Genomic DNA, 27,602 nt, shown 5'->3' with positions numbered 1-27,602 from the left:
AAATCTATAGAACGAAGTGGTTTAAATGGCTTAGGCTACTTGGTTTGAGCCAGTTTACATATTTGCTCTGTCAGTTAGCAGATACTGTTGTCCAGCGTGACTTTACAATCTAAGCTCAGCACGCCGAGGTAAATATTTTTTTCTGGTTAAAGCGTTCGGCCAACTGCTCACGGTCTTTTCACAGCAAGAGGAAGGAGGTGGACATGGTGTACTAACAGCCGAGGAGCAGCAGCCTAAATATCTTTAGAAGATTTTGAATTCACCGTGAAACGTTTTGACACTCCTTTATTTCAGAACAAAAGTACTGCTTATTCTAAATTAATATACAAATTTGATTTACGCTTATGATAGTACAGAAAATAGCGAACCTAATATTAAAATGACAGCCTTCACTTAACCATTTATCAATATATATACTAAAAAAGCAAAAATAAAAGAGAACTGTAGTTTGAAAACAGCAATGTAGTGCAAAGTTTTCCATTTACTTTGCTTGTCAAAATAGCACACATTTTGCAATTTCTAACACAGTTTACCCTACCATGGCCCCAATACGTAATTTAGGGCTCTATTCAAACCATATCGCTGAAGCGTTACAGATTTCGTGGTCAAAATGTAAAGATAATTTCCAATTGAGCCGACATATTGGCGTGAATGCCGTCTCTGCCAAAGCAGGAATATTTCCCTTTAAAAAATGTGAATTTGTCTTTTGTGCTGAATTTCCACGATATGGATTGAAAAAAAAGCCCTTAGTTTGAATCTGAAAATACGCCAAGTCATAATTTTACAGAAATAAAGCTATAAAAACATTTTTTTAAATGGCATAAAAATCTATTTCAAAACACATGTTAACTTCAAATGAAAGCTTTACATGTATAATACATTCAAGGAGTAATTAAACCAAGTATACCAACTCTCCTATATCCCTCTACTGACCACTGAACACTAACACTGTAAAAGGCACTGAAGTACTAATATCCCGTTCAAGCGTCTTTATATAGGTTCTGTCACACCTCCAGGGTGACAGCGGGGCCGTTACTAGACCCCCCCAGAGGGGTTTTCTCTGTAGGGCTACCTGGCTCTGCAGCCTCATCCTCATTGCCCTCTGCTGCAGCACCTGCTTCTTTCCCTGCCACTAGGGGAGTGCTCTCTACGGCCTCCTTCACCACCTCTGCCCCCTGCTGGGTGGCTGTGGTAGCGCTGGCAGGCTGCTCTGCTTTGGTCTCGTTGACGACCTGGATGGAGTCAGCTGCTGCAGCTGGGGCGGTGGCTGGCTGCTTCACTTCCCCGTTCTGAATAGGAAACGATCCCTCCACGGCGTCATACAGAAACTGGTACTGCTCCTGACAGGGTGACAAACACAGAGACAGACAGACAGCGGTGAGAGAGAGAACCATACCAACACTCACCCTTCTAGGGACAATCCTCATTGAGACCGTGGCTGAACTAGATGATAAGCTACCTTGGAACAGAAACCAACAGATAGTCCTAATGCATGTTGCATTTGACACATTTACGACCTTGTACATCATACCCACAATACAATTTGGAAATGTGCAACAGTATTTGTTCAGACCAGGGTACAGTAGGCCAACATGTGTCCTACTTACCAGGCTGTGGATCATGCCTTGCCTCTCCTTGCGCAGAGCCTTGGCCACCTGGAACACGTCAACCAGTTTCTCTGTCTCGGCACTGTCCATGATGTTCCACAACGCACAGAAGACCCCGGAGCGAGACGAGCCATCACTGTGAGAAAATGGAGGGATGGAGGGCATTGACTCAGTAAAGAGTAGGGCATTGACTCATTAAAGAGTAGGGCAATGACTCAGTAAAGAGTAGGGTTTTGATTCAGTAAAGAGTAGGGTTTTGATTCAGTAAAGAGTAGGGCATTGACTCAGTAAGGAGTAGGGTTTTGATTCAGTAAAGAGTAGGGCATTGACTCATTAAAGAGTAGGGCAATGACTCAGTAAAGAGTAGGGTTTTGATTCAGTAGAGAGTAGGGTTTTGGTTCAGTAAAGAGTAGGGTTTTTGACTCATCTTACAAATCCAGATGCCTCCAAGAGCAGGCAGATATGTAAACAATGTCTAGAATGGCTCTGAGACTGTGACTCACTTGCAGTGGACCACAACAGGCAGGATCCTCTCTGCCTTGCTGTTGCCATAGCCACAGGTCTGCTTGATGTTCTTGATCATGTCCATCAAATCCTGAGGCTTCTCTGGGAGTTCTCGTCCCGCCCACTTCAGGAACTGGTACTGTTTCACCTGCCGACTGTCTTTCCTCTGTAGGGACAGGATGGGTTTTTGTTGTTGTTCAAATCACATTTTATTGGTCACATGCGTGGAATACTACAGGTGTAGTTAGAGGACCCTGGCTAGAGGACCCTGGGCTGCTAGTTACTTGAGAGCCCATTCCCAACAGTAAGACACATATTTTGCTAAATAAAAAAGGAAATAGTAACACAACACAAACAATAACGAGGCTACATACAAGGAGTACCAGTACTGGGGTGGCAGGGTAGCCTAGTGGTTAGAGTGGTGGACTAGTAACCGGAAGGTTGCAAGTTCAAACCCCCGAGCTGACACGGTACAAATCTGTCCTTCTGCCCCTGAACAGGCATTGAAAATAAGAATTTGTTCTTAACTGACTTGCCTAGTTAAATAAAAATGTCCAGAGGTAATACAGTATATGGGTTTCGTTGAGTTCAGGTTCACTTTACTTAATACTTTTCTTGGATTCAAAGGCCAATATTAAAACAGTGACAAAGTTGACACAAACACATTTTAATTTCCTTAAGTTCTTCATGAAGATACTTTTTTTTTTTTAAGTTGGAGGAGAGTTATCACATTGTCTGACGCACATAAGTGGGAACAGCCCCTAGACATTCCCTACGGTTAGTTACCAGTTACCTTAGGGTGACGGATTTGGAGACTGCGAGTGGTGTACGCTGGGAGGGTTTCTGTGGCCTTCAACTCCACCTCGATGTCCCTGAAGGTTTTCTTTTCCTCTCCCCAGTACGCTGAACAGAACTCCTACGCATGCAGAGAAAAACACTGACTCGCTCAAACAATACATCCACACAATGCATTAGAATAGCACTGCTGTATAACAGAGGTTCTTAGACCCCCCCCCCCCTCCTTGTTTTGGGACCCACCTGGTCTCCTTCTGTGAGGTCTGACAGCATGACGATGGTATTGACCTTCTTCTGGAAGACCATCTGCCAGAAGTCTCCTGTGGTGTCGGCTAGAGGACCCTGGGCTGCTATCAGACTCCTCTGACACCAGTAACCCTAAGCGAGATGAACGTACTTTAAATGGTTCACGGGATTCAATTCCATTTTGAGTGAGATCCATTTTTGTCTCACATCAATAATCTTGTGTCTGTTAAATTACTTAAAATTTCTCAAATGTAAAATGTGGTATGTACATCTATCTGTGTGGCGTTGATGTATTTGGTGGACTCCTCGTCCTCTTCGTCAGAAGAGTCATCGTCATCGTTATCGTCGTCCTGGTCATGGCTGCTCTCGTCCTCGAGCTTCACCAGAACCCTGTTGTAGTCGTCTGATTGGAATGGTTTCAAATACCAGTCAGTTTTAGGAAGGGAAACCTATCTGAGGAACTCTTCAAGGAAGACTTCTTAAAGTGAAACTGAAAGCGTTTTAGCAACATGAAATCGTATTACATTCAGTTCATATACACCCCAAGGAAGAATGACATCTTTTTAAAAAAACATGGTCATTTTCACATTTTCATAAGTTCATAGAATGTTTGGGAATGACATACAGTAAGACATTTTTGTGAAGATTTTATGGAAATATAGAGTGAGAAAGCGGGCCGTACTTTTGGACAATTAATAGAACTAAACTTAAATGTATTATTATTATTATTATTAACAACAAATGATACTGTGCTGGATCTGGCTGAATGCTGTACTCACATGGAATAACAGAAGAGGAGCGGTTTTTCTTCTTGTTCTCCTCGTTGATCCCCGTGTTGAATGTCCGCCAGTTCTTGTACCGTGGAAGTCTCTACATCACAGAACGGTCACAGAAAACTAGTTGAAGTACTCTGGTAACACGTTTATTACATAGGAAAGACGGGAATGGAACAGTGGATGGGAAGAAAGGAAGAAATGACAGAGGAAAGAAATGACAGAGGGAAGCAAGAATGGATGAAGGGACAGGAAGTAAGAGATGAAGGGACAGGAAGTAATAACAGAAGGAATAAGTGAATAAGTTAGACTGACCTGGAACTCTGCCTCCAGCAGAGTAGGCTCGTTACCAGGGTCTCTCTGTTTGAGTGTGCCCAGTGTTGGGTGCAGCTCTGCCAGGGAGATCTCTGTCTCTCCAAACTGGTTGTGTTCTATCAGAGCCTGATGGATCAGGATGTACTGAGCCTGACCGGACACACAGGTTAATACACACATTAATACTCAATAATACACACAATAATACATAATATTACACACAATAATACACACCTTAATACGTAATAATACACACAGGTTAATACACACATTAATACTTAATAATACACACATTAATATTTAATAATACACACATTAATGCACACCTTAATACGTAATAATACACACAGGTTAATACACATTAATACTTAATAATACACACATTAATACTTAATAATACACCCAGGTTAACACACATTAATACTTAATAATACACACATTAATACTTAATAATACACACATTAATACACACCATAATACGTAATAATACACCCAGGTTAATACACACATTAATACATAATAATACACACATTAATACTTAATAATACACCCAGGGTAATACATACATTAATATTAATAATACACACATTAATACACACATTAATACTTAATAATACACACAGATTAATACTTAATAATACACACAGGTTAATACACACATTAATACTTAATAATACACACAGGTTAATATACACATTAATACTTAATAATACACACAGGTTAATACACACATCAATACTTAATAATACACACAGGTTAATATACACATTAATACTTAATAATACACACAGGTTAATACACACATTAATACTTAATAATACACACAGGTTAATATACACATTAATACTTAATAATACACACAGGTTAATACACACATCAATACTTAATAATACACACAGGTTAATATACACATTAATACTTAATAATACACACAGGTTAATACACACATTAATACTTAATAATACACACATTAATACACACATTAATACTTGATAATACACACAGGTTAATATACACATTAATACTTAATAATACACACATTAATACACACATTCATGCTTAATAATACACACAGGTTAATATACACATTAATACTTAATAATACACACTGGTTAATATACACATTAATACTTAATAATACACACATTAATACACAATAATACACACATTAATACTTAATAATACACACAGGTTAATACACACATCAATACTTAATAATACACACAGGTTAATATACACATTAATACTTAATAATACACACAGGTTAATACACACATTAATACTTAATAATCCACACAGGTTAATATACACATTAATACTTAATAATACACACAGGTTAATATACACATTAATACTTAATAATACACACAGGCTAATACACACATTAATACTTAATAATCCACACAGGTTAAAACACACATTAATACTTAATAATACACACAGGTTAATATACATATCATAGTCTAATGGATAGAAACTCATAGTCTAATGTGATGACAACTTACCTCCACTTGAACCATGAGGCATCTCTGGCGCCGTAGCTTGACCACGTATCCGTAGATGTCCACTCTGCCCTCAGCCTCCAGCCCCTCCATCATGGCATCAATTCCCATGTAGGTGCCTGTTCTCCCCACTCCAGCGCTGCACAAAGTAGTATGGTGAAATTATGAACAATCACACACAAATATCTCATTCTGGACACAAAAACTCCCAACAGTATAGAAAAATGGCAACTAAAAAAACAAAACACATTTTGAATAAAGAGAGGTCAACAAATGTAAAGTACAATCCTGTGTGTGTGTGTGTGTGTGTGTGTGTGGTTTTCTACCTGCAGTGGATGACTATGGGTCCACTGAAGAGGTTCTTGAAGGCGTTGACGCGTCGCCTCAGCTTCAGCAGGAGGTGTGGCTCTCCCGGCACGCCGTGGTCTGGCCAGCTGGTGAACTGGATGTGGGTCACCTCCCTCTCTGCACTCTTCTCCCTCTTCTACACACACACACACCACACGTACATACAGGTGTAGGATCTTAATTTGACCAGTTTCTCACAGCAGGAAAAAAATCCTGCAGTAACAGGAAATCTGAATTATGGTGTGGAATATAATTAATGGACATTTTTGTAGGGGTTGGTGTATTTTTTGTTAGGGCAAATTAAGTCTGACATTTTAAAGTGGAAATTACAAACTTTAAAAGCCTTTTTAAAACTCAAATACAGGTTTGCATTTCCTGCAACAACAGGGTGATCAAATGAAGATCCTACATCTGTATAGAGGTGCATGGGGTGACCAGCCAACTTCATACCATTTGTATCTTAATCCTAATCAGACATTCAGTGACTTTGATATATAATTTTAGTTTAGTTTTGGCAGTTTATCAAGAGAGTGTTTGTTTTACCGTGTTTGTGTATTTAAAAAGAACAGATATCGCTGTATTAACCCTGTGAATACTGACTCACGTTGGTCAAGCTGAGGTGACGGATGATGTAATCGGGACAGTGCTCTTCTCTGTTCAGCTTCACAACAAACCCCTCAAAGATCTCCACCTCCCTTTCAGGAGACGGCCAGTACTGGGCACACTTGTTCTACAGGGGAAAAAAACAACACAGAAACAGGTAAATGCCAGTTAAATGTCATAGGAAAACATCTTCAGAGGACGAGCCGTCTTTTCCTGTTGTTCTGGTTTGAGCCGTGGGTGTAATGGAAAGGAAACTCTGCTTTGCAAACCCGAGCAACATGCACACAAACGTGTTAAGCGTATAAACAGAAGAGTTTTATTGTTATTTGCTTACCCTGTTACTCTCCTCACAACGTGTTACCATGACGATGATAGAGGACTGTTGCTCCCAAACCATCCTCCAGAAATCCCCCACTGTCTCTTCCTTGGGACCTACCACACACACACACGCACACGCGCACACACGCACACGCACACACACACACACACACACACACATGCACACACACACACACACACACACACACATACACACACACACACCACGTTGCAGAATAAAGACGCAAGGCCAACACAACACTACACGATTCAGTGTGTAAAGATAATCATCGGTAAAAACAGTCCTTAACCTTGAGCTGCGATGTACTTCTTAGACTCCTTGAAACCCTGTAACGAAAGACAATTTGGCACAGCACACAATAGGTACAAAATAAGTTAGTATCATTACTAATTGCTATGTATAGTAATCACTATATATTTACTATTTTAACCATGTAGGTAAATGATGAGATAACATGACTGTTAAAAGCGAACAAGTGTTCCTTACATCGATGAAGCTGGCGTTGATGTAGTCACAGCCAGTCTCTCCATTACCACTGGTCAGCTGGACACGGTTGTAGTCGTCTGATTGGACCGAGACATAAGGAAATAACTTCACTGATCTGAGAGGAGCAGTGTTCACATAGGATCAGGTGTTCTGCCTTGGGACAGCAGTGTTCATATAGGATAATGTGTTCTGCCTTGAGACAGCAGGGTTCATATAGGATCAGGGGTTTTGCCTTCAGACAGCAGGGTTCATATAGGATCAGGTGTTTTTGCCTTCAGACAGCAGGGTTCATATAGGATCAGGTGTTTTTCCTTCAGACAGCAGGGTTCACATAGGATGAGGTGTTTTGCCTTCAGACAGCAGGGTTCATATAGGATCAGGGGTTTTTGCCTTCAGACAGCAGGGTTCATATAGGATCAGGGGTTTTGCCTTCAGACAGCAGTGTTCATATAGGATAATGTGTTCTGCCTTGGGACATCAGTGTTCATATAGGATAATGTGTTCTGCCTTGGGACAGCAGTGTTCATATAGGATAATGTGTTCTGCCTTGGGACAGCAGTGTTCATATAGGATAATGTGTTCTGCCTTGGGACAGCAGTGTTCATATAGGATAATGTGTTCTGCCTTGGGACAGCAGTGTTCATATAGGATAATGTGTTCTGCCTTGGGACAGCAGTGTTCACATAGGACCACTTACATGGGAGGATGTCTACGTAGCGGTTCTTGGGCTGGTTGCAGGACTTCTTGGCCTCTCTGACCGTGTTGCGGCTGAAGATCCTGGGGATGCTCTGTAGGGAGAGATGGGATCTGTGAGCTGAATGGTGGAATCACTGGAGCTGAGGTTAGGTGTCTGGGAAACATACAGTAAGTATCTGCCCTAGAAAGAAACAGTAAATCCAGAGTAATTTACCATTTGATTTCTAACCTTTGTTTGTGTCTTTTCCTAAGTGTCTAAGACTGCTGATTGGCCAGGAGGTTGTGGGATTCTAACATTCACCTGAAACTCCTGAAGGAAAAGACGTCCCTCATCGGCGATTTTCCTCTTGTAGGCGTCCAGAAGCACCTCAGATCCGATTGGCTCCACGTTCAGCAGGTTCTCCTCATCACCTAGGAAACACCAATCATCATACAGGAACAGGAGGAGATTGTATCTTTTTGAAAGGTTTTCATGGAGAGAGTTCAAAGGGTAGAAGAGTCTATAGTCTTGCAACAGTCATAGGACATCTACTCATTAAATTGATGGAGTTCAGCAAGCGTGTGTCCCTATGCACTTAAAGTAGATGGCTCTGTTTAAGAGCGTCTCAATCTGATCAAATTGGAAGAAATATTCACTTACTTGGCTGAATCAGCTCAATCTGTTCATCATTGTTGCTGTGGAACAAACAGTAATATCAGAGGATAGCAGATCTACTGTACGGTTGAATACCATCCTCTACCATATAATCTACAGCACTAAATAGCCAAACTAGAATGGATCTAACAAAGCTACTACTTACACAGCTACCTCTTCAAATACAATCTGAAGGTAATCTGAAGCCTACTGTAGCATTTAGAGACTTCCTGTCCGACAGGGACTGACTAAATACTAACTTGGACTTCTTGCGCTGCAGGATGTAGATCTTGTAGAGAACGAAGAGGAGAGCCAGAGACGTCAGGATGATGAGGAACACAAGGAACCCAATCACAGCTTTGTCATTGTCTGAAAACAGATGAGAAGAGTGGTAAAGGGACATTTACTCAACAATGTAATAGCAACACTGAATGCTGTTTAGCCTACCATGAATGGAGGGAGGAGGAGGGATAAACGGCCACTTGTTCATACAGTTCATCAAAGTCATATTATTTTGTTAATTGGAGTCAGAGAAAGGTAATATTCATACAAAGCGTATCATTTTAATCAGTCTGACTTGAGTATATTTATTGCAGGCTTCTGCATAAGATTCTGGAAATGTAAAACTACTTACAGTGAGTAGTAATGTGTGTTTCTATTGGTTTACTCTTGTATTTCCCATTGAATGCAACGATCTGAAAAAAGAAGACATTCATATATGATCCTTCCATCACAATAGTTCCTGGTCCCAACAAACCCACTGGGTTAACAGGAACGCACAATAATCGAGCCAATACTCTCGTTAATGATCATCCTGACTATGTGAACACATTACCTGAGAGACATACTGGTGAAACACCATTTCTACATCTTCTGTTTAACTCATCTACATACAGTACATAGAGCATTTCATTCAGCAGTATCTAATGCCACGATATATTACAGCAGAGTCAATACATTAGGTTTTACTGTATGAATGTTGAATAACGTACCTGAACTGTGTAGTCTGTTAAATAGCTGAGGTCCGCAAATGTAAAATTGCATTTTTTATGTTTTTGTTGTTTTGTCTCAGACCCAGTGATCGTTGCAATGTACCACTTCTCTTTTCCCTTCCACTGAACTGGCTTTAATTCCTCACATGTAATGGTAAAAGCATTGTTCTGAGTATAAGTCACACTCAGTTTTTTTCCCCCCACCTCATCAGGTACTGTCAAACACAAACATAGGCAACAGATTACATTATGGTCATCCTGTTCACAGATCCCAACAGATGTGAAGCAGTTATTTCATATAGGCCTGTTGTGAACTGCATTCTTCCACTTCATATTCTATGATCATTTATTACGGTTCAGAAACATTTTTACTCAGCACCCTTCACTTCAACATCTGCATCGTGTAAAGATTGCTGCAGTATGTTAAAAATCACCATTATGCTATATATTGTGAATGAAATGATATATGCAACGTATGTCACACTTACCTCCAGGTGCAGTTTGGATTTTCTTAGACACATTTGGGAATGTATCGTAGCTCATGTTTTTGTACCGCAGATCAATTGAACAGATATAATTTGTGAACGGCTGCAATTTATTAAAATCATAATGTAATTCATCCGTTGTGTAACAAGCTGAAAAATGGATGAAAAAGGAGTCAAAGTTTGATCTGAAATTCTTATCAATTAGTTGTTTGTTTTAAATATATATATAAATGATCTCATCTCCCACCTGAGGCAACTGCTTATTCTACAAGCTGCCACGGACATACAATTGTAAAGGCAACCACATCTTTAGGAAAACATACATACCTATGTTTTCCATAGGGACTTATCATTAAAATAAGGTTAATTTGTTTGGTGGGTAAAATAATTACTTAAAATGTCTCTGAAAATTGTAGCTTACCTTTAACTTCAGTCTCAATTCTACAGGAAACGCAGGAGTGAAATAGCTTAAGATTTTTGGGGCAGTTAATGCTGTCATTGGTCCATTTAAGGCTTATGGAGGTGTTTGTGTTTGTAGACGTTTTGGTAATGTCCACTTCTACGGAGTGAAATATAAGAATAATATGATCATAGTGATACTGAAATAAATGCATGTTATGTCTTGTTATAGGCTATTTTCAGTATTCAAATGTTTAAGTCGATGGAGAGTTTATCTTAAAAAATGTTTGTATAATAACTTACTACACTTGATTTCAACGTCAATGGACTTGGTATTGATGACTTTACTGTTGTGAGTAATCTTTCCACTACAGCTGTATTTCTGAAAGGGTTCCAAATCATCCAAGTTGATAGACCTGTTGTTTCCTGGACAAAAACAAAAATATTAGTGATTCCTTTGAAAAAATAAATTGTTATCATATGTAAATTCATATGAAATGTGGAAACATTATTTTTACCTTCACAGGTGTAATGAATGTCCAGATCTTTAGGGCTACAGTTTTTTGGCTTGTTTTTCCATACTATTTCAACAGGGAGTACATTTTTGAATTCCAGATTGGGAGAATGTTTGACTGCAGAATACTCTGTTTCAAAATAGGAAAGATTTAATTATAGCCATGCACAAAAGAGTCAAATTAGTGATACTGGTTAACACATTATGGTTTATCAGCAGCCGTGTAAAATGTGGCCACAGCCTTTGATATGCTCTGATTAGGATCTATTTTAGTCCTCATTTGGACTAATCTTATAAGAGTATACAGTGCATTTGGAAAGTGTTCAGACACCTTCCCTTTTCCACAAGTTGTTATGTTCCAGCATTATTCTCAAATGTATTAAATAAATACAAATCCTGACCAATCTACAAACAATAACCCATAATGACAAAGCGAAAACAAGTTTTTATAAATGTTTGCACATTAATTATAAGTATTCAGACCCTTTGCTATGAGTCTCAAAATTGAACTCAGGTGCATCCTGTTTCCATTGATCAATCCTTGAGATGTTTCTACAACTTGATTGGAGTCCACCTGTGGTAAATTCAATTGATTGGACATGATTTGGAAATGCACACACCTGTCTATATAAGGTGCCACAGTTGACAGTGCATGTCAGAGCAAAAACCAAGCCGTGATGTTGAAAGAATTGTCCGTAGAGCTCAGAGACAGGATTGTGTCAAGGCACTGGGGGAGGGTACTAAAACATTTCTGCAGCATTGAAGGTCCCCAAGAACACAGTGGCCTCCATCATTCTTAAATGGAAGAAGTTTGGAACCACCAAGATTCCAAGAGCTGGCCGCACGGGGGAGAAAGACCTTGGTCAGAGAGGTGACCAAGAACCCGATGGTCACTATGACAGAGTTCTAGAGTTCCTCTTTGGAGATGGGAGAACCTTCCAGAAGGACAACCATCTCTGCAGCACTCCACCAATCAGGCCTTTATGGTAGAGTGGCCAGACGGAAGCCACTCCTCAGTGAAAGGCACATGACAGCCCACTTGGAGTTTGCCAAAAGCCACCTAAAGGACTCTCAGACCATGAGAAACAAGATTATCTGGTCTGATGAAACCAAGATTGAACTCTTTGGCCTGAATGACAAGCGTCACGTCTGGAAGAAACTAGGCACCATCCCTACGGTGAAGCATGCTGGTGGCAGCATCATGCTCTGGGGATGTTTTTCAGCAGCAGGGACTGGGAGACTAGTCGGGATCGAGGGAAAGATTAATGGAGCAAAGTACAGATAGATCCTTGATGAAAACCTGCTCCAGAACGCTCAGGACCTCAAACTGGGGCCGTTGTCCAACAGGACAATAAGAGCACACAGCCAAGACAAAGCAGGAGTGGATTCGGGACAATGTCCTTGAGTTGCCCAGCCAGAGCCCGGACTTGAACACGATTGACCATCTCTGGAAAGACCTGAAAATAGCTGTGCAGCTACACTCCCCATCCAACCTGACAAAGCTTGAGAGGATCTGCAGAGAAGAATGTGAGAAACTCCCCAAATAAAGGTGTGCCAAGCTTGTAGCGTCATGTACTGTACTTTCTGAATGCACTGTACACTGTTGGTCAGGATTGTTTAAATAAAGGATAGCAGGTCATAGTGATTGAGAAATGTCCTTTGCTGTTGAGTAATTCCCGTTTAACCTTTTAAATACTTTTCTTTCTGAGTATTTATAGTAATCTCACCTGCTGTTATTGGTATAGTTTTGCTGATGTTGACACTGCAATCTCCAGGCACAGCTACATTGGTTGTGAAGTTTGTGCAGAAATGTTCATCTAAAAGCTGAAAACAGTTGTCTTTGTCCCAGGTGATAACAGGACTGTTCCATTCAGCATCACTGATATCCCATTTCGTCACATAACACAAATATCCCGGCTTCGTGTTGGTGGAAAACTCTAGGTCATCTAAATCGTGCAAACATTTGTTAAAAGAAATATAGATTTTTAACAATTTTTCCAACATGTATTATTTTAGATAAGTATCATAGTCTACAGCTAGTTAACCACAAGTGATTTTACATAATAGTTATTATAAGTAAGTAATTTGTCATTGTATTGAGATTCAACCTAAAAAGATCCCTATATGTTACTACTAAACACAGTGACTGTTACATCCCACAATTTGTTTTCCTCCAAATCATTATTTAGCCACAGGATTTAATAAGGATTATTAGTTCATATGTAATTAACAAATAATACCTTATTAAACAGTGTATGCTCAGTGCCTTTGACATACCCATTTTCTCAGTCCTCAGAGTGCTATTTCCTTGGAGTTCACATTCAGGCTGAATCTTTGTCAAAGTGTATTTCCTGCAAGGCTTCAATGATCCCACAATAGTGGAGTTCACCGTTTGATGCTCAACAGTAATGTGTTTTCCTGATTCATCCTGGTACGATATGTTGTATGTGTCGGAGGTTGAGGCCTTTAAGTCAATCTGAAAGCCATAGATGACAGGTGTGACCGTGTATGTACCTATAAGATTAAATGAAAAGATTGATCATTATTTATTTATTTATTTATTCAGGTGAACTATCCCTATCATGCACAGTCTTAGAATGCATCTCAAACCAAGGAATTGGAACTCACACTTTGGCGGTGTTGGTTTAGTCTGGCTGCCTGAAAGACGGAACAGACAGGTGAGAATCCACGAGGACAACGTTACATTACAACATCACAACAATCCATTACAACATCACAACATTCCATTAAAGCATCACAACATTCCATTACAACATCACAACATTCCATTACAACATCACAACAGTAGGAGAAACATGATCTACTATCAATGGACACAACACAGCATCCCATGGAGGAGAGGCCAACCTGTGGGGATAGCTGTAGTGGAAGTCAGGGTGCTTGCAGGTGAGGTTTGGTTGTGGATGGGTGGAGTGCTTGTAGGCAAAGATGGAGAGGTCGAGTTGTTTGTAGGCAAAGTCTGGTTTTGAGAGGTGTTTGTAGGAAAGGCTTGGATTTGGTTGAGGGTGCTTGCAGGGTCAGATGTCTGGGTTTGGTTGAGGGTGCTTGCAGGGTCAGATGTCTGGGTTTGGTTGAGGGGGCTTGCAGGGTCAGATGTCTGGGTTTGGTTGAGGGTGCTTGCAGGGTCAGATGTCTGGGTTTGGTTGAGGGTGCTTGCAGGGTCAGATGTCTGGGTTTGGTTGAGGGTGCTTGCAGGGTCAGATGTCTGGGTTTGGTTGAGGGTGCTTGCTGGGTCAAATGTCTGGGTTTGGTTGAGGGTGCTTGCAGGGTCAGATGTCTGGGTTTGGTTGAGGGTGCTTGCAGGGTAAGAAGTGCTTGTGCTCGAGTCGCCAGTTGCTATAAAATAGAGAACGACACACTTTTGATGTGAGACAGAAACAGCACATTTTACAGCATTAACAGACGTTATAATGGAGGAGGTATACATTACCGTTGGAGAGGGTAGCTTGGCTTGATGCCTGAGTGATGATGTTTGAGGTGGGGGTAAGCGAACTGAGTGAAGGTGAGAGGGTGGTAGTGGTCGTCGTGGTGATGGTGGTGGTGTTTGGAAGTAAGGGGCCTGATACAAATCATCTCAGTTAGAGAGAGAAATCACAATAAATAACAAAATAAATGTAAAAAATGATGTGATCAGCTCCTGGTAATGGAGCTGATCAACAGATCCAGCATGACTCTCTGAGAGATTCTGCTTTGCAGGTTTACCTGTGGAGTCGTTTGCATTCTTGGTGGATTGTGTGGGTGAAGTACTGGAGATGTTGCTTTTGTCTGTGGATAAAAGTGACAGAGTGAGTGCTGCAAGTTTCTGTTGGGGAGAGTTGAGGCAGGAGAGAAGTGAGTGGATAGTTGGTTGATTGGTTGGTTGGTTGGTTGACTGATAGAGGCTCAAAACTACAATGCTCTTGTTCTTATTCTGAACTTACCAAACCATGTTTCGTCCGTGACATAGACAGTGTGTTCAAAATCACCACAACTGACATTTCACAACTAACACTCTGACTTCATTTTAGAGAGAGAAATCAAACATATCACTGATGTAAACGGGGGTCGCCTACACCCGGACACTCCAGTGTAGTATTTACCTTGCTCATTTATGGGTGGAGGAGTGGTTGAGATGGATGCTGTCTGAGAGTTTAAAGGTGTGATGGGAATGCTTGTGGGTTTGTTGGTGATGGCTACTGTTCCTGGTGGGGGTATTGTTGTTGTGGAGCCTTGGATGAGAGAGTGAGAGTGAGAGTGAGAGGCTGAGATGAAGATTTTACCCCATAGAGCTAAATGTAGAAGCATAGGATCTCTATGGGGTTGACCAACTTTGGAGCTGGACACATTGTTGCTGCCTCTGAGCATTAATGTGAATAGCATCTGCAATCATGCAACGGTCACCTTCAGATGTGGAGAAATCATGACTGATTCTGGGGGATAAAGACATGAATTAGAGAATAATTTTAAGACCAACTGACCTTCCGAAGTTTTATCCCCGTCACCTATAAAATGAAGAGAAGAGAATTATGGTTTTGTCATTGTCACTTTTACATTCACACATTTATATCATCATCAAGGTCTTATGGCCAACATTACTATCTAACATCACATCAATCTGAAAACGTATTTATCTGAAATGAACTGCTATAAACATCGACCAACATTGTATTTGGTCAGATTTATCAAGCACATAACTTCCTCCAAGGCTTTACCCTGTATATCACAGGAGGCTGCTGAGCAGAGAACGGCTAGAAAATGGAATGGAAGCTCTGTGTTTGATGAATTGCTGCTGCTCCAGTTTCAACTGTTCTGCCTTATTATTATTCGACCATGCTGGTCATTTATGAACATTTGAACATCTTGGCCATGTTCTGTTATAATCTCCACCCGGCACAGCCAGAAGAGGACTGGCCACCCCACATACCCTGGTTCCTCTCTAGGTTTCTTCCTAGGTTTTGGCCTTTCTAGGGAGTTTTTCCTAGCCACCGTGCTTCTACACCTGCATTGCTTGCTGTTTGGGGTTTTAGGCTTGGTTTCTGTACAGCACTTTGAGATATCAGCTGATGTACGAAGGGCTATATAAATACATTTGATTTGATTTGATGAATTCGATACCATTCCGTTCCAACCGTTACTATGAATCCGTCCTCCCCAGTTAAGGTGGCACCAGCCTCCTGTGGTGTATATATTGACTTCCTTACTGCTCGTAGCTAGCCGGGGAGGAAAGGGCGTTGTTAGCAGTGGTGGTTTGTGTGTGAGTGTGAGTGTGGCATAACCTGGTAGCCATGGTAACTCGGAGCAGAGCGAACACTCTATTTCAGCATCCGACCACAGTTTCCTGCTTCTCATCAAGCCCAGAGATGAGAACCCAATCCCCTTTCTGTTCTACGAACAGCAATCGTTCATCTTCAGTTTTGTCCCAACTGCAGATGTACAGTATGATGTTTGACTATAATGCACACAGGTGTGAACGCACCAAGGCTCTTGACCATTTTAAATATATATATATATATATATATATATATATATTTGTTTTATTTATTTTAATTGTATTTTTTACATCACATGAGATAGGTATGGAATGTTCCAGACCCAATTACACCTTTAAGGTCTGGTCTACTTTAGATGATTTGTGCTGTTAACATTGTGCTGGATTTCCTGTAACCCAAACCCTGAGCTTCTAAGGCAAAATGCAAAAAGCAGCGACTTAAAATGTTTACTTCCTTATTTCAATACAATTAGGTTGTCACAATGTTTCAGCATACACTTGCTTTGGTTTGACCCGCTAGTATTTTCCTACACAGGACTCATACAAAACGACACAAAAATGAAACAGAAAGAATGCTCTTAGAGCTATAGAAGTATTCAACCCAAAATAAACTGCTATAACACTGTGTTTCTCTTCCATTTGAACAGAGACATACAACAGAAACGAGAATGTGACAGAGGCTGCTTGAACAATAATTAGACTTCAGGAAGTGTTTTTTTTTGTTGTTTTTGCTCAACTCTGGTTTCTGTGTTTTAGTGTTTCCAAGGGAGACGCACCCTGCACTGACATTTTACTGGTCCGCCCACCCAATGAAAACCTGGTCAGATGCTGCTGTTGTGACTGGCTGGGGATTCTTTTTGTTACTTTTTCACACTACTACACCTCTTCAGGATTGAAAGGTGTTACTCTCAGTTTGTGAATATGTAACTGAGGTAGTGGGTGAACTACCTCAGAACCATGGTTCATTACCACCAGTGAGTCTGCTATCAAAGTTTGATTGCAGAAGTGAAATGTCTTCACACATCCAGTGTAGGTTGTTTGCAGTTGCGTTTGAGACAACAAAAAAATCAACCATCAAGAGGAAGCTACGCCTTTACTTATTAATGGAGAGCTGGTTGCTATGTACTTTGCATAGAGGCTTGTAGGGGTTCTGGTGGCTCGTTCTCATTAATGGCAAGATGGCCAAGTTGGGGTGTGATAACGTGATAAAGATGGCCAAGGTGGGGTGTGATAACGTGATAAAGATGGCCAAGGCGAGATGTGACGAAGGCTATCTACCCCAATCTCTCTCTCAAAATCTACATTTAATCCATTTTAAATTCAGGCTGAAACACCACTAAATGTTGAAAAAATCAAATGATGTGAAACTTTCTTCAGGAAATATTCTCAGCCCTGTATATAAAAAAATATAAATATATATATACAGTGACTTCAGAAAGTTTTCACACCCCTTGATTTGTTCCACATTTTATTGTGTTACAGCCTGAATTTAAAAATAATTAAATTGAGATTGAGAGTCAGTGGTCTACACACAATACCCCATAATGTCAAAGTGGAATATATCATTTTTGTTTTACAAATTAATAAAAAATGAAACGTTTAAAATGTCTTTACTCAATGAGTATTCAACCACTTTGTTATGGCAAGCCTAAATATATTCAGGAGTTAAAATGTGTTAAACAAATCACATAATAAGTTGCATGGACTGGCCTCCCAGGTGGCGCAGTGGTTAAGGGCGCTGTACTGCAGCATCAGAGTCCCTGGGTTCGCGCCCAGGCTCTCTCGTAACCGGCCGCGACCGGGAGGTCCGTGGGGCGACCACAATTGGCCTAGCGTCATCCGGGTTAGGGAGGGATTGGTCGGTAGGGATCTCCTTGTCTCATCGCGCACCAGCGACTCCTGTGGCGGGCCGGGCGCAGTGCGCGCTAGCCAAGGTTGCCAGGTGCACGGTGTAGCCTCCGACACATTGGTGCGGCTGGCTTCCGGGTTGGATGCGCGCTGTGTTAAGAAGCAGTACGGCTAGTTGGGTTGTGTATCGGAGGACGCATGACATTCAGCCTTCGTCTCTCCCGAGCCCGTACGGGAGTTGTGAGACAAGATAGTAGCTACTACAACAATTGGATACCACGAAATTGGGGAGAAAAAAGGGGGTAAAAAAAAAAAATAATTGAATGGACTGTACAATAATAGTGTTCGTTTAACATGACTTTTAAATGACTTCCTCATCTCTGTACCCCACCCATACAATGTCTCGCAAAGAAGGGCACCTAAATGCATTTTTAAAAAGCAGACATTGAATATCCCTTTGAGCATGGTGAAGTTATGAATTACACATTGGATGGTGTATCAATACACCCAGTCAATACAAATATAGTTGCCAGGGAGGAAGGAAACCTCTCAGGGATTTCACCATGAGGCCAATGTTGTCTTTAAAAAAGTTAGAGTTTAATGATGTGATGGGAGAAAACTGAGGATGGATCAACAACATTGTAGTTACTCCACAATACTCACTCACCTTAATAATGACAGAGTGAAAAGACGGAAGCCTATACAGAATACAAATATTCCAAAACAATACAACAAACACATCCTGTTTGCAATAAGGCACTAAAATAAAACTGCCAAAATGTGACAAAGAAATTTACTTTATGTCCTGAATAAAAAGTGTTATGTTTGGGGCAAATCCAATACAACACATCACTGAGTATGATCATGTTAAATGTTATTATTGCACAGAGTGATTCCATGCAACTTATCAAGCAAATGTTTACTCCTGAACTTATTTAGGCTTGCCATAACAAATGGGTTGACTACTTTTTGACTGAGGACATTTCTGCATTTCATTTTTTATTAATTTGTAAAAATGTCAAAAAACACAATTCCACATTATGGGGTATTGTGTGTGAATACTTTCTGAAGGCACTATATACATATATATATATATATATATATATGCATATATAGTCATATATAGTATATATATATATATAGTCATATATAGTCATATATACTAGTCATATATATATATACAGTGCATTTGGAAAGTATTCAGACCCCTTACTTTTTCCACATTTTCTTACGTTGCTTTATTTCCTCATCAATCTACACAAAATATCCCATAATGACAAAGCAAAAACTGGTTTTTGGTAAGGTTTGAAAATGTATAAAAAAATAAAATAAACAGAAAATAAACAGACATACTTTATTTACATCAGTATTCATACCCTTTGATATGAGACTCCAAATTGAGCTCAGGCACATCCTGTTTCTATTGATCATGCTTTAGATGTTTCTACAACTTGATTAGAGTCCACCTGTGGTACATTCAATTGATTGGACATGATTTGGGAAGGCACACACCTGTCTATATAAGGTCCCACAGTTGACAGTGCATGTCACAGCAAAAACCAAGCCATGAGGTTGAAGGAATTGTCCGGAGAGCTCCGAGAGAGGATTGTGTCAAGGCACAGATCTGGGGGAGGGTACTAAAAAATGTCTGCATCGTTGAAGGTCCCCAAGAGCACAGTGGCCTCCATCATTCTTAAATGGAAGAAGTTTGGAACCACCAAGACTCTTCCTAGAGCTGGCCACCCGGCTAAACTGAGCAATAGGGGGAGAAAGAACATAGATCCTTGATGAAAACCAGCTCCAGAGCGCTCAGGGCCTCAGACTGGGGCGAAGGTTCACCTTCCAACAGGACAACAACCCTAGGAACACAGCCAATACAACGCAGGAGTGGCTTCGGGACAAGTCTTTGAATGTCCTTGAGTAGCTCAGCCCGAGCCTGGTCTTGAACCCTGAGCAGCAACGCTCTCCATCCAACCTGACAGAGCTTGAGAGGATCTGCAGAGAAGAATGGGAGAAACTCCCCAAATACAGGTGTGCCAAGCTTGTAGCGTCATTCCCAAGAAGACTTGGGGTTGTAATTGCTGCTAAAGGTGCTTCAACAAAGTACTGAGTAAAGGGTCTTGAATACTTATGTAAATTTGAAATTTTATTTTTTATACATGTGCAAACATAAAAAAAACTGTTTTTACTTGTCATTATGGGGTATTAATATACAGTGCCTTGCGAAAGTATTCGGCCCCCTTGAACTTTGCGACCTTTTGCCACATTTCAGGCTTCAAACATAAAGATATAAAACTGTATTGTTTTGTGAAGAATCAACAACAAGTGGGACACAATCATGAAGTGGAACAACATTTATTGGATATTTCAAACTTTTTTAACAAATCAAAAACTGAAAAATTGGGCGTTCAAAATTATTCAGCCCCTTTATTCAGCCCCTTTACTTTCAGTGCAGCAAACTCTCTTCAGAAGTTCAGTTAGGATCTCTGAATGATCCAATGTTGACCTAAATGACTAATGATGATAAATACAATCCACCTGTGTGTAATCAAGTCTCCGTATAAATGCACCTGCCCTGTGATAGTCTCAGAGGTCCGTTAAAAGCGCAGAGAGCATCATGAAGAACAAGGAACACACCAGGCAGGTCCGAGATACTGTTGTGAAGAAGTTTAAAGCCGGATTTGGATACAAAAAGATTTCCCAAGCTTTAAACATCCCAAGGAGCACTGTGCAAGCGATAATATTGAAATGGAAGGAGTATCAGACCACTGCAGATCTACCAAGACCTGGCCGTCCCTCTAAACTTTCAGCTCATACAAGGAGAAGACTGATCAGAGATGCAGCCAAGAGGCCCATGATCACTCTGGATGAACTGCAGAGATCTACAGCTGAGGTGGGAGACTCTGTCCATAGGACAACAATCAGTCGTATATTGCACAAATCTGGCCTTTATGGAAGAGTGGCAAGAAGAAAGCCATTTCTTAAAGATATCCATAAAAAGTGTTGTTTAAAGTTTGCCACAAGCCACCTGGGAGACACACCAAACATGTGGAAGCAGGTGCTCTGGTCAGATGAAACCAAAATTGAACTTTTTGGCAACAATGCAAAACGTTATGTTTGGCGTAAAAGCAACACAGCTGAACACACCATCCCCAATGTCAAACATGGTGGTGGCAGCATCATGGTTTGGGCCTGCTTTTCTTCAGCAGGGACAGGGAAGATGGTTAAAATTGATGGGAAGATGGATGGAGGCAAATACAGGACCATTCTGGAAGAAAACCTGATGGAGTCTGCAAAAGACCTGAGACTGGGACGGAGATTTGTCTTCCAACAAGACAATGATCCAAAACATAAAGCAAAATCTACAATGGAATGGTTCAAAAATAAACATATCCAGGTGTTAGAATGGCCAAGTCAAAGTCCAGACCTGAATCCAATCGAGAATCTGTGGAAAGAACTGAAAACTGCTGTTCACAAATGCTCTCCATCCAACCTCACTGAGCTCGAGCTGTTTTGCAAGGAGGAATGGGAAAAAATGTCAGTCTCTCGATGTGCAAAACTGATAGAGACATACCCCAAGCGACTTACATCTGTAATCGCAGCAAAAGGTGGCGCTACAAAGTATTAACTTAAGGGGGCTGAATAATTTTGCACGCCCAATTTTTCAGTTTTTGATTTGTTAAAAAAGTTTGAAATATCCAATAAATGTCGCTCCACTTCACGATTGTGTCCCACTTGTTGTTGATTCTTCACAAAAAAATACAGTTTTATATCTTTATGTTTGAAGCCTGAAATGTGGCAAAAGGTCGCAAAGTTCAAGGGGGCCGAATACTTTCGCAAGGCACTGTAGATTAATGAGAATAAAAAATAAAATAAACATTTAGAATAAGGCTGTAACGTAACAAAATGTGGAGAAAGTCAAGGGATCTGAATACTTTACAAATGCACTGTATGCTTCAGAACCCAAAAGTTGCTCGTCTTGATTGTTGACCAATGACCAGTCACCGGCATTGGCGCGCAAAGGTGAATGCGCATATCCTGATTAGTGACTAGAAATAACTTGTTTCATTTCCTCCAGATTTTCCTGGCAAACAGACTTGGCCTATGTTAATCATCCATCAGAAATACAGTTTATCAATCTACTACAGACTCATCTCTGCTAGAACATGGAAAGTACTGTATAGATGGAAAGCCTGATGTATTGATTTGAACTTTTAGTTTTTTGTTTAATATTCACTTTAATTTGCAATCTTCTGGTTTTAAAGAGCAACTATTTCAGTTTATCATTGAAGTCAAAGACAATTTTTTTCCCTTGGAGTTAAAACAAGACTATGGCTTTAAATGTGATATTGTACCTTGACTTTAAATGTGATATTGTACCTTGACTTTAAATGTGATATTGTACCTTGACTTTAAATGTGATATTGTAAATTGACTTTAAATGTGATATTGTACCTTGACTTTAAATGTGATATTGTAAATTGACTTTAAATGTGATATTGTACCTTGACTTTAAATGTGATATTGTAAATTGACTTTAAATGTGATATTGTACCTTGACTTTAAATGTGATATTGTAAATTGACTTTAAATGTGATATTGTACCTTGACTTTAAATGTGATATTGTAAATTGACTTTAAATGTGATATTGTACCTTGACTTTTTTTTTATTAAAACAGTATGTGATTGTATATTTTATTTTGCGATTTGATTGATCATTGTCATATTTCAGATGAGCCAAGTTAAGTGACTCACAAGTTTTGTACCATTATTTTTGGGGCGTTGAGGGTCAAAATGTCAGCAAGACCACTGGGATACATGATAATGGCAACAAATGGAGTTGGTTTGGATATAATAATTGATATAGTAATGGATATAGTAATGGATATAATAATGGATATAGTAATGGATAAAGTAATGGATTTAATAATTGATGTATTAATGTATATAATAATGGATATAATAATTGATATGGTAATGGATATAGTAATGGATCAATTTTTCTTGTTTTCATACAACATTTCATACATTTTTTCTTGTTTTCATACATCCATGGTAATGGATGTATTATTGGATATAGTAATAGATATAGTAATGGATAAAGTATTGAATATGATAATTGATATAGTAATGGATATAGTAATGGATATAATAATTGATATAGTAATGGATATAATAATTGATATAGTAATGGATATAGTAATGGATATAATAATTGATATAGTAATGGATATAGTAATGGATATAGTAATGGATATAATAATGGATATAGTAATGGATGTAATAATGGATGTAGTAATGGATATAGTAATGGATAAAGTAATGGATATAATAATGGATATAGTAATGGATATAGTAATGGATATAATAATGGATATAGTAATTTATATAGTAATGGATACAGTAATGGATTTAGTAATGGATATAATAATTGATATTGTAATGGATATAGTAATGGATATAATAATGGATATAGTAATGGATATAATAATTGATATGGTAATGGATATAACAATGGATATAGTAATGGATATAATAATGGATATAATAATTGATATGGTAATGGATGTAGTAATGGATATAATAATGGATATAGTAATGGATATAGTAATGGATATAGTAATAGATATAGTAATGGATAAAGTAATGGATATAATAATGGATATAATAATGGATATAGTAATGGATATAACAATGGATATAGTAATGGATATAATAATGGATATAATAATTGATACGGTAATGGATGTAGTAATGGATATAATAATGGATATAATAATTGATATGTAATGGCTGTAGTAATGGATATAATAGTAATGGATACATTTTTCTTGTTTTTGCATTACACTACACCCCCCCCCCCCCAAAAAAAAAGGTATATGCACAGCCTTGCTCTCTCTCTGTCTCTCTATAATTTACATTTACAGATAAGATGTTGTTCTGCTAAGCCTCATCCCCCTCTTCACCACATCCCCCTCTCCTTCCTGAAACGCTGTTTTAATCATACAGCTCTATGAACATTTCAACACCGCTTCTTCATTTCAAAGGCTTCTGCTTTTCTCTCGTCATTTTCTTAAGTTTCATCTCAGCCACCGCCGGGACACGCTTATTAGGCAGGAAGAGGCCATCGCCTATTGCGGAAGATTGACGAGGGTGAAATTTTCTGAGCTGTACTGATCAAGATGTACCTCCAACAACAATACATAAAACCTCACGTAATTCTGCCCCAAAACAATGACAGCTTTTTAGGTGGGCGTTGATGCCCTCCTGTGATAAGCAGTATCCACTTTGTCAAAGGTAGGGGCACAAAATATTTTGCTTGTCCACTGCCAGCGCGCTCCCACCACTCCCAGCGCGCCTCTCCAGGATGCTGTTGGAGAGATGCATCGCTGCAGAACTCCACCAACGTTCCGTCAAAAAAATTCTCTAACATAAATCATGTAGCAGACATTGACATCTACATATGCGGAAGAAAGAGTATGTGGCCTTTTCTGTAGCCTACAGGCTGGAGATAAAAATGGATGACAATGTAATGAGACAGACACGTTTTACATCAGGTTTCTCCAGATCAAATAGCCTAAAGTAAAGTACCCAATCAAATAAAAAATGTCATGTTAACAAACAACATATCCTAAAACCAAGACAGGTTCAAGTAAAATGGACAATATAGAATGGACAATCACAAGTTTCACCTCATTGTCATGATCAGTGGTTTCAAGTTTGTATCCTAAACATTTTTGACAATCTGAAAATAGCGAAAAAGAAAATACCTCTGCATTTCCCGCTGTGTAAACACATTGCAAATAGGCTCACGATAACCCCAGATAACGTTGGGTTGCTGATATTCATAGATTAAATAGCCAAATTGATTAGTTACAGGAATCAGGATTAATAAAGCCAACTCAACGGCCTGTTTTACAAAATTGTGGGCCTACCACATGGATGGGCATTCATAAAATCCCATCGTGGCGGACACGGTAGGCTACACCCCACTAAGCACGAGCCCTCTTTTTTTCTTATTTTTTTGTGCTTTAAAAACGGTAGGCTTACCACATAGATGGGCATTCATAAAATTGAATTTCAGGCAATACTGTAGGCTACACCTCAGTAAGCATGGGCCGACGCCTTTTGGAATTCTTTTTTTGGACCGGCCTGACTTCCACGTCCACGGACATTGATTTAGATTGGTCCACAGACCAAATCTAAATCAATAATGTTTGGTTCACATTTTGTACGGTCTGGACTAGTCTTGATTTGTCCCAAATAAATCAAGGCTATAAATGACATATTTTCAACGTTCATTCGGAATCAAAGCTGAGCCTGATTTCAACATCTGGAAAATACATATTTTCAACTGTCATTCAGAACCCAAATTAACCTGATTTCAACATCTTGAAAATATGTTTTTTTCAACATCCTGGAAAATATTTATTATAAACGTATGGAAAACACATCTTTTCACCTTTCATTCAGAACCTAAATTCAGCATCTGGAAAATATATATTTTAAATATATATTTTATTTTAATGTTGCTTACTGGGACTATTCTAGTTTTGCCGGTGCATTTTTTGGTCTCGCCTAGTGTGGCAGAACGGCAAGGACCGGCCCTGACCTCAGCTATAGCTTTACCAGGAAGTGCAGACAGGCCGCTCAAAATGGAACACGGAAGTGGTTGAGCTGTGATCTGTCTAAAAAGAACCCCACATCTGAACTCTGTGTGTCTTACTGCAGTTGGTAGAAGTACATTCTACATTCAGAGCATTAACATGTATTGGAGATTCACGCTAAATATACACAAACAAGGGTGCACTTTTGCACACAGAGCAAGAGGTTTTGAATGTAGCATTGTTGCACAGTGAAAGGCAGGTATTAGCTTCAGATTATTACTTAGATGTTAAGTCCCTGATCTAGATAGATATCCAATCACTGAATGCATTTTAGTGGACCAAGTTAAGAGTAAGAATTTGACTAATCATCAGGTGTGTCCTTTCTCTGAGGGAAACATGAGGGGACCAACTCAGCAGACTCCTCTTTAAAAGCTAGTCCTCCAGGTGACGCCCACCCAGACAGTTTTTAGAAGGACTTGACAATCTCAGAGTTACTCTATTCCAATTCACTTTTAATAGTTAAACCTAACAAAGTTATTTGCATTTTGATTGGTCTGAAAAATAAGTATACCATATCCTGCTTGAACCACAGCCCTTTATCCCTCTCTCAAACATGATTGATCCATTGTTAACATTAGAAATTCCTGAAGAAAAATGCCTCAAGTAAATTAGATTTGATCAACCTTATTAAATGATCGCATCGGGCTACATTTTCTTAAACAATTCCATGTACTTTATTGGTGAATTTAGGCCCCACAGCCCTGTCACCATTAAAGGGATAACAGCCCTCCCATCAGCCCCATCCCCTGGGTATCATACTGTACTTACATATGGCCAGCTCTATGAGCCCAGTACACAGCAGCAGGATCTTCAGTCCATAGAGACCTGCCATGTCCAGGAGCGACGATCACACTACCCAGAGACCATACGTCCTAAAGGTAACGCCAAAAGAAACTCTTACAAATTATCCGTCTTATTCTCAACAACAAAAAAACAAAAAAAAACGTTGAAATTGTGTGTATTTGTCTTTACGTATGTCTTCCCTCCAGTCTTATCAGCGGACACAGCTTCCTGAATGTGTTCCCCTAACCCTAAACCTCGCCTCTGGTCCCTCAGCGCTACGCGACAAGTGATGTCACAGCTAGCTGAGACTCTGTACTTTACCTTATTTTACAGGAAGTCCCATTTCATCTACGCCACACATCTCTTTCCCTCCACTTCTGATCTTTCCTCTGAGATGCACAACATCAGATACATACAAAATACATATGTTTGTTTAGTGTAGGCTGGCTTTAAGTGTATTTAGACATTTAACTAATCTTCAGAGAAAGAGAGGGCATGGTCTCACAGTGAGGCATGGCTGATTTGTCCGTAAAAGTGTTAAACAAAAGGCTTTTTGAACTCACAAACAAGGATTACTTCCATATAACAGAGTTATAAGTGTTGAATAATATAGTTTGTCCTGTGTGGTTCAGTTGGTCTAGCGTGTTGCTTGCGATGCCAAGAGTCGTGGGTTCGATTCCCACCGGGGCCACACATACAAAATGTATGCACACATGACTGTAAGTTGCTTTGGATACAAGTGTCTGCCAAATGGTATATTAGTTTGTTCTGTGTGTTTTCACACAAAAGCAATTA

At 39.6% G+C, this 27,602-nt stretch overlaps 1 protein-coding gene across 6 annotated transcripts; it reads right to left on the bottom strand.

Moving 5' to 3' along the window:
- Positions 1 to 268: 268 nt before the first annotated feature.
- Positions 269 to 27,101, bottom strand: LOC139409514 (protein tyrosine phosphatase receptor type C). 6 transcript variants are annotated; one of them, XM_071154775.1, is made up of 34 exons: positions 26,997 to 27,095; positions 26,793 to 26,896; positions 15,718 to 15,741; positions 15,340 to 15,468; positions 14,963 to 15,025; positions 14,691 to 14,819; positions 14,108 to 14,596; positions 13,868 to 13,897; positions 13,517 to 13,753; positions 12,967 to 13,185; positions 11,244 to 11,369; positions 11,029 to 11,151; positions 10,748 to 10,885; positions 10,330 to 10,476; positions 9,842 to 10,056; positions 9,484 to 9,544; positions 9,110 to 9,218; positions 8,856 to 8,890; positions 8,517 to 8,626; positions 8,217 to 8,307; positions 7,520 to 7,596; positions 7,323 to 7,359; positions 7,028 to 7,125; positions 6,695 to 6,820; positions 6,069 to 6,226; positions 5,746 to 5,881; positions 4,241 to 4,390; positions 3,932 to 4,022; positions 3,422 to 3,555; positions 3,150 to 3,284; positions 2,905 to 3,027; positions 2,111 to 2,277; positions 1,608 to 1,743; positions 269 to 1,340 (listed from the first exon to the last, which is right to left on the bottom strand). In XM_071154775.1, exons 2-34 carry the CDS (start codon positions 26,854 to 26,856, stop codon positions 1,005 to 1,007), a joined length of 4,443 nt encoding a protein of 1,480 aa, XP_071010876.1. In that variant the 5' UTR covers positions 26,857 to 26,896; positions 26,997 to 27,095; the 3' UTR covers positions 269 to 1,004. The 6 variants fall into 6 exon arrangements, with proteins under 6 accessions (XP_071010876.1, XP_071010875.1, XP_071010878.1 ...); XM_071154774.1 differs by having other exon boundaries at positions 26,793 to 27,076; XM_071154777.1 differs by lacking the exons at positions 14,108 to 14,596; positions 14,691 to 14,819 and having other exon boundaries at positions 26,997 to 27,101.
- Between the last annotated feature and the right edge of the window lie 501 nt (positions 27,102 to 27,602).

This window comes from Oncorhynchus clarkii, chromosome 5 (genome assembly GCF_045791955.1).
Source record: "Oncorhynchus clarkii lewisi isolate Uvic-CL-2024 chromosome 5, UVic_Ocla_1.0, whole genome shotgun sequence".
NCBI classification, from domain to species: Eukaryota; Metazoa; Chordata; class Actinopteri; order Salmoniformes; family Salmonidae; genus Oncorhynchus; species Oncorhynchus clarkii.
This window is presented reverse-complemented; position numbering and strand designations above follow the sequence as displayed.